Source organism: Dermacentor variabilis, chromosome 4 (assembly GCF_050947875.1).
Source record: "Dermacentor variabilis isolate Ectoservices chromosome 4, ASM5094787v1, whole genome shotgun sequence".
NCBI classification, from domain to species: Eukaryota; Metazoa; Arthropoda; class Arachnida; order Ixodida; family Ixodidae; genus Dermacentor; species Dermacentor variabilis.
The window spans coordinates 62,334,323-62,345,530 of NC_134571.1; the positions used below are offsets into that span (position 1 = coordinate 62,334,323).

An 11,208-nucleotide genomic window follows, 5' to 3' on the forward strand; every position below is an offset into this window, starting at 1 on the left:
CCGTGTGTGTTGTCCTTGGCATGGTAGGTGCTAGGGGACAGTTTCTACATCTTTCATGTAGTATGTGGCATCGTGCTACTACCATTGTTTGCAGTTTTCTTGTTTGGTGTACTACGAGGGTCGCTCAAGTCACACCTGTCTTTTTTTTTTTTTTTTTTAGTGCTAATGCATATGCACACTAGTGCAATCTGTTTTTCATTATTTGACGAGACATTTGCCGGCTATCATGCCATGATGTGCTGATGTCATTTTACACTGGAATTTGACCAAGATGTTGGAGGAGCCTGTGAACACGTTTGTGGAAAAACACAGCGTAATGAAGGCTCTCACAAACGAAGGACTAAAGCGTACTGAAATTAATGCAAGACTTCAAGACTAGCATGGTGACAGGACATTAAGCTGTAGCACAATGTTTGAGTGGTGCAAACTGTTTTGAGGCAGCTGGACGTCAGTGGAAGACAATTCCAGACTATATGGAGGCTCGGTGCTCACTGCTGTGGTTCCCAAAAAGCAGGAAGTGCAGTGTCTAATTCTTGAGAACTGCCGAGCAACATTTTGCCAGCTTGCTCAAGAGACAGATCTCTCCCAGGAGGCATTCCACACTATAATTCACGAATACCTAATGTTCCACAAAGTTGGTGCATGCTGGGTGCCAAGACAACTTTCCACATTTGAACACGATAGGAGACTGTAAACTTGCATCTGGCTCAAAGAGCATTATGACAAGGAAGGCAAGGGTTTTCTTCATTGGATCATCAGCTGAGGTGAGACATGGGTGCATCATTTCACTCAAGAATAAAAGATGTCAGAACAGGGAAACATGTGGATTCCCCAACACCAATGAAGTTTTTAGTGACTCAGTCAGCAGAGAAACTCACAGTGACAATTTTTTAAAATAAATGTGGCATCATTTATGTTAAATTTTCTCCCCACTGGTGAGACCAACGGTGAGTACTACTGTGAGGTTCTTCCATGCACACAGTGCACATGAGGAAAAAACAGCCTGGCTTGATTACCGTGGGCATTCTCTTCATCCAGGAGTATGCTTGCCCGTATAAAGCTCAACACACAGTGTGTACTTTGTGGGATCTCAGTTGGGAGGTACTGCCATATCCTCCATATAGTCCCAACCTCGCTTCAAGTGACTACAGTTTGTTTGGACCACTGCAGTAGTTCTTAAGAGACCAACACTTTTGTAGCGACTATGGGGTCAAGCAGGCTGTCCATTCATGGCTGTAACACAAAGAGAAATCTTTATATGTTGCTTCCATGCTCAGTGAAATGCTTTGATAAGTGCATCAGTTTCAAGGGGCATTAATTAGAGAGATGAGATCACTTTCACACATCTAAACGTGTTTCACAATCCTGAAAAATAAAGTCCCGGTTGACTTAAGCACCACTCTTATATTTCGTAAAACAAAAGTGATGCATCATAGGCACGTAAGCAGAACAATGCCACTTCGTATCTTTCTCATCGACACCCTGCAAGTCCAGTAGGTGTGAGACAACTTGATATATTGTCGGTCAAACGTTCTCTTTACATGGAAATTACTGTAGCTGTCGGTGAGTAGTCAAAAAGTAGCGAGCTTTCGTCAGGCGAAGAGTGGCAGAAACCGTGCTAGTCGTAGCAGAAGGTATATGGGCACATATGTCTATGAACGAAAGGGTGAAGGAAGACTGGATAAAAGGAATGGCATGCGATGTTTCCGACGCTTTTGGCTTTCATTTCGCCAATGTGTGTGCTAGTGGGCTGTTTCGCCTCAAGCAGCCAGATGCGGGATCATGGTGGTGGTGATAACTTTATTGAAAATTCGGCAAATTCGTGGCCTGGGCCCGGGTCCAGGCCGCCCACGAAGAGGTCTGGAGATCCTGTCTCCTCGCAGCCTCGCGGGCTTGCTAAATAATACGGTATCGCACGGGCGTTTTTTTTTTTTTTTTTTACTTGCTCTACTAGTAGAACAATGATGTCGACATCGACCCGGATCGAATTTCTCTATTGCGACTGGCTCCTTCGTGTAGGTTTAGGAAAGGGCACGATAGTGAAATTCCATCCAGATCTCGTTTGAAAATCGATATCGGTACGCCAAGTCAATGGCCAAGTGCCCCGGGCGACACCGCTATTAGTTTCGGTTTTGACAACAGCTGTTTCGTGCTGTCAGGGGGCGCCACCTGTAGCATCTGAAATGTTAGCAATGGCTGCCTTCAAATGCTTGAACGAGCCAGTACGCAGATGAAAGCGTCTAATCGCAAATAAGAGACCTTGAATGTATTGAAAGGTGCTGGTGAGAGTCTCATTCCGAGCGTTAACTGAAGACTACTCCGAAAGTGCGTCACTGGCGATATGGAAGACGACGGAACGTCACCGAGTACTTCAAAGGCCACTTTGGCAGGTGACGGCGCATCTTGTTCTACGACAGCACAGACTGCGGACGGTGCCAAAGACGACGGCGCCAACTGCAGTGCGGAGTATCTTAAGAGTAGTCTGCTCACAGAAGTGCTTAACAAGAAGAAAATGGCCTTGATGCACTCACCTGAAGTTATAAGGTTTCTTCAAGACAAGCAGAGACAGAAACTGAGGCCGAACTCCTCGGGAAATTCGTGAAGTGCGAATATACGTACGGAACTTGTGCTTGCTATAGCAGTATAATTGATCTCAGCGTGATCGGGTTTTAGCACGTTTAATACATCACGTGAACTAGGCGGCACAACTGTTGTTATGGGCAAATGCAACAGTACACTTGGAGCTGTACACACTGACAAAAAGAAAAATGATGCTGGACTGATGTACATGTATAACAGTTCAAGCAATAACAACTAAGGTTTTACATTTTGTAGAGAGTTTTTTACCCTTTCAATCTCGTTGTGCAAATCGTCCCTCACCGACTTGAGGTGCTCGGTTTTCTTCTGCAGCACTTCGGCAAGGCCAGCGATCTTGTCGCTCATTTCCATAAAATGTTTCACTTTCAGAAAAGCAGCGTCGGCCGTCATAGGTCCATCGCTTTCGTCCGCAGAGGCCACAGCACCGTCAGTGGCCGTATCGAGGTTGCTGCCGTCTGGCAGAAGTGTAAACACGACGTCTTCGGAAGCGTTGTTTAAGTCCTCCTGTATCGCTTCGAATGTAGGAGGAGTCGGTCTCGTCGGAAGCGGTGGCTTTCGGCGAAACATCTCGCCCGCACCCAGGACGTTTCACCGGCGCAACGTGTGGCTATCTCGCGGCTGCACTTCGCTGCTACGAATTTGTGATCGGCTAGACCGGTCGCCGCGGCGTAGCAAAGAAGCGGTGCAAAACACAGAAACGGGCTGCACAAATGTACTAACTACACCGGCGCTGGTTTGCTGACCCTCCGTAACGATTTGCCGTTCTAGCTAGCGCGACTCCAGCCCACCGTGGTTCTGGCTAGAGTGTACTAGATTACGGTTGAGTGGGGCGAGCGGCACGGGCGGTGCATGCTTTGCGGTGAGGCACGACCCATGACGACGATGACGAAAAATATTGTGGCGGCGCTGCGGTCGAAGTGGATTGGGCCGCATCAACGTCGCGCCGTTGGAAACTGCTGGCGATTCTGCTCGGCGGGGTCGTTGGAACTGCTTCGCGCGCTGCTGTTTGCGATCAGACTGCTCAAATGGTGTTTATAATTGGATATGACGTGCATTTATGCCTTAAGAATCGATGCCTTCCTTTCTATTCTTTATTTGATGTTATTGCTTTTTTAATGCCGCTTGGTGACCGCGCGTGCATGCGCTGCGGCCGCATTGTCGGCTTTCATTCTACTACGTTATTGTACGGTTCCCTTAGGAGAACAAATATTTTTCTTGTTCTTCGAGCAGTATGTAACACTCGTGTGTATTTTCGCGCATATAGTTTTTCATCTGTAAGTCTTGCGAAACGCAGACGAAAAAAAAAAAAAACATACGTAAACGTCCTGCTTGCCGCTTCAAGCAAAGAAAACATATCGGCCCCATCCGGCGCCCTGTACTCAGATTTACGGGAAGTATTCTGATAGAAAAAGAAACTGCAGTGCAACATACCATTCATGTTTCTGTATTCCTCGCGTAACAGAATGCGGAGTAATTGGCACGGGTTCTTTTATTACGGTCGGCAGTTGGGTGCCGAAGACAGTTTTAGGTAGCGATTATATATATGCTAATCTTTGGGCCATAAGCCGTGTGAAATTCCTCTCTCAAGGACCGACGCCGCGAGGCAACTTGGCATTCTAGCACGCACGATCTCCTTGGCAGAGTGGAACACCGCACATACAAGGCGCACAAGACTGCACAGACTAAACCCGTCACTTCAACTCAAACCTCCAGCGGGTCTACACCGACGTGAAGCGTCTCTTCTGTGTCGGTTATGGCTTGGAGTTGCCTTCACGAATGCCTACTCAGCACTAATTGGAATGGCTAATACTCCTGCATGTGATGTTTGCGGATGCGAGGAGAACATTGACCACTTATTGTGCCATTGTCCACAATTTCAAGCACAAAGACAGTCTTTGTCCAACACATTGAGGAAACTAGACGATCGTCCTCTGAGTGAACAGACCATATTAGAGCACCGTCCCGACCGATCATCGGCTCAGAAGGCAGTGAAGGCACTTTTGTGTTTTCTCAGAACTTCTGGTTTGCTCGAGCGACTCTAACTGAAGTGCTGTCCGTACACGTATCTACACCTTCTCTCTCCCTTCTTTCTCTTCCCCTTCTTTCTCTTCCCCTTCTCCCATCCCCCAGTGTAGGGTAGCCAACCAGACTATTGACTGGTTAACATCCCTGCCTTTCCTGAATTCTCCTCTCTCTCTCTCTCTCTTGTCCAGTTCATGCTTAACAACAACAACAAGAAACTCAATGTCCTTCCACTCTGTGAAGAAGGATCGGCAGTCGAGATAAGCAAGAGACGTTTAGAGTATTGGTGTAAAAAAATCTGTGCCCTTCCACTCTGTGAAGAAGGATGACCAGCGAAGCTGTGTATGTGGGCCCCTTAATGGCGAACTGCACCGCCTCCTCGGGTCGGCCCGGCATTGCACTGTCTTCGGTATCGACCCGCGTATGGGGAGTGCTTAACGCCGGCTTCACCTCCGCCGAACCCGCCGTGGTTGCTCAGTGGCTATGGTGTTGGGCTGCTGAGCACGAGGTCGCGGGATCGAATCCCGGCCACGGCGGCCGCATTTCGATGGGGGCGAAATGCGAAAACACCCGTGTGCTTAGATTTAGGTGCACGTTAAAGAACCCCAGGTGGTCAAAATTTCCGGAGTCCTCCACTACGGCGTGCCTCATAATCAGAAAGTGGTTTTGGCACGTAAAACCCCAAATATTATATTATTATTATCACCTCCGCCGCGGGTCGGCCCGGCATAGCACTATGTTCGGGATTTTTTCTACACGCGGACGCGACAGTGGGTAAAGCAGCCCTTAACAGCTTCGCTCTTAAGTGGATGGGGCGTTGCGCTGCTAAACTCTATCGAGCTCACGGGTTCGAACCAGGTCGCGGAATTCGATGGGAACGAAATGGAAAAACACTCGTATAATTCTATTTAGGTGCACGTTCAAGAACCCCAGGTGGTGAGAACTGAACAGGGTGCCTCATAAGCATATCGTCAGACGTAAAACGCTAGAATTTTTTCAGTTAAATAAAGAAGAAAAAAGGAAGGTAGCTGCGTCCTTCTGCTTTTTTGCAGGGGTGTAAACGAAAAAAATTATGGAGTTCGATTTCTGAGAAAAAAAAACATGTTACGCTTATCTTATATTTCATACCTAAACAAAGCAGCTTCCGCAATATAAACGGCTTCTTTCAGTTGTCCGGTGCACTATCGTAAGGACAATAATGAAGCATTTAAAGGAATGCCATGCCTCACATACACGTAGAGATAACTGTAGATATGCTGTGTTTGTTGAAGAAGATAACTGTGGTACCTCACTGGGCACCCGGTTTTAATGGGTTTAGACATGGTGAGACTGTCAAAAACATGTTTTCCTTGCCTGAATCAAGTTTGCAGACTTACAGGCTGTCCCGAAGTGCGGCGTTTATATTGAATGACAGCTAGGAACTTGTTCACCAGAACCGATTAGCACCCGCGTGTTAATTCCCTCAGGAACTGGTGCGCCTCTGCGCAGCAACCATGACTCTCTAGCACCACAACCATTTGAAATAAGAGACCCCACTTGCATCGGCTCCTCACCTTCTAGGCTTCAAAAGTGCTGTTATTCGTTACATTCGAACGCAAACGGCTATTCCATAATTTTTAGTAGTGAATTCTGAAGTCGAATACGATCTGAATAGCGAATACCATTCGATTAGACTATATGTTTCTACTTCATTTCGCCTGCTGGCACGTTGAAGAGGATCGTCAGACAAGCCACGGAGATTACTTTGGTAAAGACTTCCCGGTCTCCCCGATTGGGTGGGAGTAAATAGGCAATATCTTGTGTCTAACGCTGTTGTTCATTAACGTCCAATGATCGCCTTGATTCCTTTTCTCGGAAAGTCTATTGGTTCATCTAGGGTCTGGTGCAGTTTTTAAAAGAAACACGCTTATTCCTGACGGGAGTTCTTACTTCTTCAATCAGTGCATTTAGAATATTTGATAATTTCTATCTCGCATATATGTCGTGGATATATATGTCTATGTATACCCTTAGATTTACCTAGAAGTACATTGGTCATCTGTGTCTCTTCGCGCCACGCAGTTATTGAACCTGATTTATTTCACTATAATATTGTTTTCTTTGATCATTGTCCCTGATCAATATTCCATCAACAAGAAGAGCGCGTCAAATGACACGATATCAATGACACTTTCTTACGTAGCTTCATGTTGCAGATAGGTGACATCCGTGGAAAAAATTACGTGTTACATTTAGAAAACAATGTTAAAAACAGCAGTTCACCTGGCTAAAACTACAATTTACCAGCGGACAAGAGTCGCGGGCGTAAAAATGCAAGTAAAACAATTAAAAATTTTACTGGACATACTTTTTGCAAGAAAAACTGGGCGTCCCCCAGCGTCCGCGCAAAGAACACGCTCGCTAGCAGACGACGCACTTGACAACGATAGCAAAATTGAAGATGTCGTGTTGTATAACACATGCCTGAGATATGTATACGTAGCAAAAAGGGGCTAATAAAAATTTGCAGTCGAAATAAAGCACTATTCTCAAGTCTCGGTGCCCGCAGCGAAATTACGTTTAGTGTGCCGCGAAGCGTGTTTGCACCCCTATCCAGTTCGCTCGCAGCGCCCTCGCAAAATTTTTCCACACGCAGCGCCTCAGCGAGAGAGCGCCGTTTGACTTCTGGCCATTTTCCACTGCTCACTGTTGCCTGTGTATCCGCAAACGCCGCCACTGAGCGCCACGCAGGACCGCCTTTGCGTCGGCCCGACGCACCGCGGCGCTGCAATAGTTAGCGCGCCGCTTCCAGTTTTCCAACTGGAAGAAAGCGGAAGAGAAAATTCCTAAGCGCACAGCCACAGGACTAGGCAAGGTTTCCGTTAGGCTGGTTAATGGACTAGGACCAATAAGTAAGGGAGCCCTGGTAAAAGCAGTGGAAAAGACGAATACCATACAGCTGGCGACAAAGGAGAATGAATTTAATTTATAAAGGTAAAGGGGGGGGGGAGAAAAATAGAATTCACTCGTATAGACCGTTGACCATTACATCGATAATATACAGGTTAGCAATGCAGACAATCAAATTAAAGTTGCAAGCATTGGCAGAGAATAATGACATTTTGGGAGAACTTCAGAATGGCTTCAGAATAGGTAGGCGTTTGGATGATAACTTATTTGTTCTTACTCAGTGATCGAAATATCAAGAGTAGAAAGCAGACCGTTATATGTGGCCTTTTTAGACATTACAGGAGCGCATGACAACGTAGACCGCAACATTTTGTGGGATATTCTGGAAGGGGAAGGCTTAGCTTAGGCGACGATTGTCTACTGCATTTGAGAAAAGTTTACCTAGAAAATACCGTTTGCGTTGAATGGGAAGAGATGAGGAGCGAGGAGAAAGTTGATATCAACAAGGGACTGAGGCAGGGGTGCCCTTTATCCCCACTGCTGTTTATGATGCACCTGGTGATGATGGAGAGGGCTCTAAAAGGAAGTAACATCGGGTTTAATCTCTCATACAGACAGGCGGGTACAGTAATAGAGCAGCAGCTTCCAGGTTTATTTTATTAGGACGACACTGTGTTGCTAGCTAACAAGCAAAGAGACAAGCAAAGGCTAATATCTGTGGACAGGAAGGCGATAATTTAGGTTTGAAATTTAGCGCAAGGAAATCAGGTGGTATGGTATTCAATGAAAACAGTGAACAGACAGTGACAATACATGGCCAGGAAATACCTCGGGTAAAGCAATATAAATACCTTGGTATATGGATAAACGAAGGCAATAGATATATGGAAATACCGGAAGAAACTATAACAGTAAAGGGGAAGAGAAATGCAGCCATAATGAGACACAGAGCACTATGGCGATACAATAGGTATGAGGTACTCAGGGGTATGTGGAAAGGTGTAATGGTTCCAGGACTTACTTTAAGAAATACGATTGTTTGCTTAAAGTCAGGGGTACACTCAGGACTCGACGGCAACCAAAGCTCAGGAGGACGCCTCGCACTGGGCGCTCACGGGAAGACTACAAATGAAGCTGTGCAGGGTGATATGGGCTGGATAAGTTTTGAAGTGAGGGAAGCTCGCAGTAAAATTAATTATGAAGAACGACTGAGCAATATGGAAGAAAGTAAATGGGTTGGGAGCGTGTTGATGTATTTGTACAGGAAGAACATTGATTCGCAGTGGAGGAAAAGAACTAGGAAGCTTATCAGCAAGTATGCGGCATGTAGTGCGAGCAACATAGCAACAAAGAACGTCAAACGTAAAGTCAGAGAGGTTGAAATAATCTGATGGGTGACGGCAAGGGAAAATAAACCTGCCATGAGTTACTTCTTAAGAGGAAAAAACAAAAGCAGGAAAGAAACCATTTATGATAACTCAAAGGGGAGCTCATTACTTTTCGAAGCGAGATTAGGATGCCTAGAACACGCAATTCTAAAGCGAGTTATAAGAACGAAGAAGAATCATGTACTTGCTGCGGTAAAGCTAGGGAAACGATGGAGCATGTTTTGTTAGAATGTGAGGATATCTGCCCAGCGGTCGATTTAGGCACCACTGGCCTCATTGAAGCCCTTGGGTTCAGCAAGAGTAGGGGGAAAGTACATGTCCGCAATAGAGATTAGTAAGAGGTGACTGGAATATTTGTGGAAGAAAAGTAGGGAAACGACTAAAAACGGCGACGTACAAAAACAGCGTTCACAACAGGGGGTCAGAAAATTTGGTTAAGGGAATTATCGTGTTTTTTCCCCCTTTTTTAACCTAGGTAGGACATTAGGCAGTATAATAGCAAGAGTTTAGTGGCGCAACCCACCGCCCCGTTCCAAAGGGGACGCTCATAACATCCATCCATCCATCGCTCTTCAATGTGTCGCCTGCGTCGCCGAATGTTTTCCCTCGCAACATACTGGTAAATTTTAGTGCTGCTGGAGTATTGCACCATACAGCGTGACGTTGACTAAAATTCCAAGTGAAACGGGATTAAGAACTCCAATGCCTTCTGCAATCGTGCTTCCTACTTCCAAACTTCCTTCTCTTCGCCGTTGCAAAATTCACGACATTTCACGGAGCAGCCACCTTCGCACCTCAGCAACAGGCATGCCAGTGAATATTTGAGCCTCTTGCGAATAATCGCCTGCACGCGACAGCTTGTGGATAATGGGCAGTCGGCAATTATCTTGGCCATCAGGTTAGGCCCTCGGAAATCTAGGATAATAACTGCAGTTACTATTTCGGTCTGTAGACATTTAACCTTTACTTAGCGGTCGCCTCTGCTGCGTATATTTTCAGCACTGACGCCAAACATTTTGTCTTATGCTTGCTTTGTGTTGGTGCCTGGAAACACTGGAATCCCTAAAGGAGCCCGCCGATTCGCATCGTCGTTCCATAATGGCCCAGTTTAAATGTTCCTCCTAAATGTTGTTTTATTACGGGGATATAAACATATTTTATTTATAAAGTGCACCGAATCGCCATCCCCAATTCCCTCTGATTATTTCAGACACTTACTTTCCGTAAATGGCTTTCGCGACAGTGGGATGCGACATTATCAAGCTTCCGTAGCAGAATTTTGTGTCTACATTTTTACCTTTTATAGATCTGGTTTCTTTATATTTATTTATTTTATTTATTTATTTACATGTACCCTACAGGCCTTCGAGAAGGCATTGTGTAAGGGGGGAAATACAGTAACATATTATTATGGAATCGGGAAAAAGAAACATCAGTATAATGAAGAGAATATGCAAATTAATACGACATTAGCAAATACATATGTTGAACAATAACAATGAACGGTAAACACAATAACATAATCGGATAATAACATTATAAAAGTTTTTGCATGTACACAGTAGTAAAAACATTAGGATCACTCAAATTCCTTTATTAACATGTAGAAAAATGCAGGAAAGAAATTAAAACAAGACAAGACGTGTTAGACGGTTGAAACGGCATATTGATCGATTAGAAGATTGCAAAAGGCGCTGTGTTTAGATCGGCAAGCGATGCTATCTGGTAGAGCGTTCCATAAACGGACCGCACGGGGCAAAGGTGAAAAATTAAAAGCGTGTGTGTTGCCATAAATTCGAGTGTAGCTGAACTGGTTGTTCAGTCTTTGTGACGTCGAGGACGCTTTTTTCAGGTTTTATAAGGTTAGAACATCTGTGTGAATGAATTTATGAAATAATAATAGAAGGGCAATATCACAGCGAGTGGTTAGTGGTTGGAACGACAGATCGACTTTTATTTGGGTTACACTTGACTGGTTGCTATAATATTTTGAAATGAAACGGATCGCTCTATTCTGGATGCTCTCCAGAAGTTCGATGAGGTATTTTTGATGAGGAGACCATATACTTGAGGCGTACTCAATTTGTGGCCGTACAATAGTTATGTAAGCTAGTTTTCTTAGTGGTGAAGGTGCAGTTCTTAAGTTGCGGCGCAGAAATCATAATGATCTGGAGGCGTTAGCTGAAATGGAGGTGATGTGATTAGTCCATGAAAGATTGTGAGTAAGGAGCACTCCTAAGTACTTATATTCTGTGGTGTGGTCAACTATGTTAGTATCCAAATGATAAGAAAAGTGAGAGTTAACGGTTTT

The 11,208-nt window shown here is 45.1% G+C and overlaps 1 protein-coding gene across 1 annotated transcript; it reads right to left on the bottom strand.

The window, feature by feature from the left end:
* Window positions 1-2,662: 2,662 nt before the first annotated feature.
* LOC142579267 (uncharacterized) lies at window positions 2,663-3,439 on the bottom strand. The gene has a single exon (XM_075689302.1). It carries the CDS (start codon window positions 3,163-3,165, stop codon window positions 2,815-2,817), a length of 351 nt encoding a protein of 116 aa, XP_075545417.1. The 5' UTR covers window positions 3,166-3,439; the 3' UTR covers window positions 2,663-2,814.
* Window positions 3,440-11,208: the final 7,769 nt, after the last annotated feature.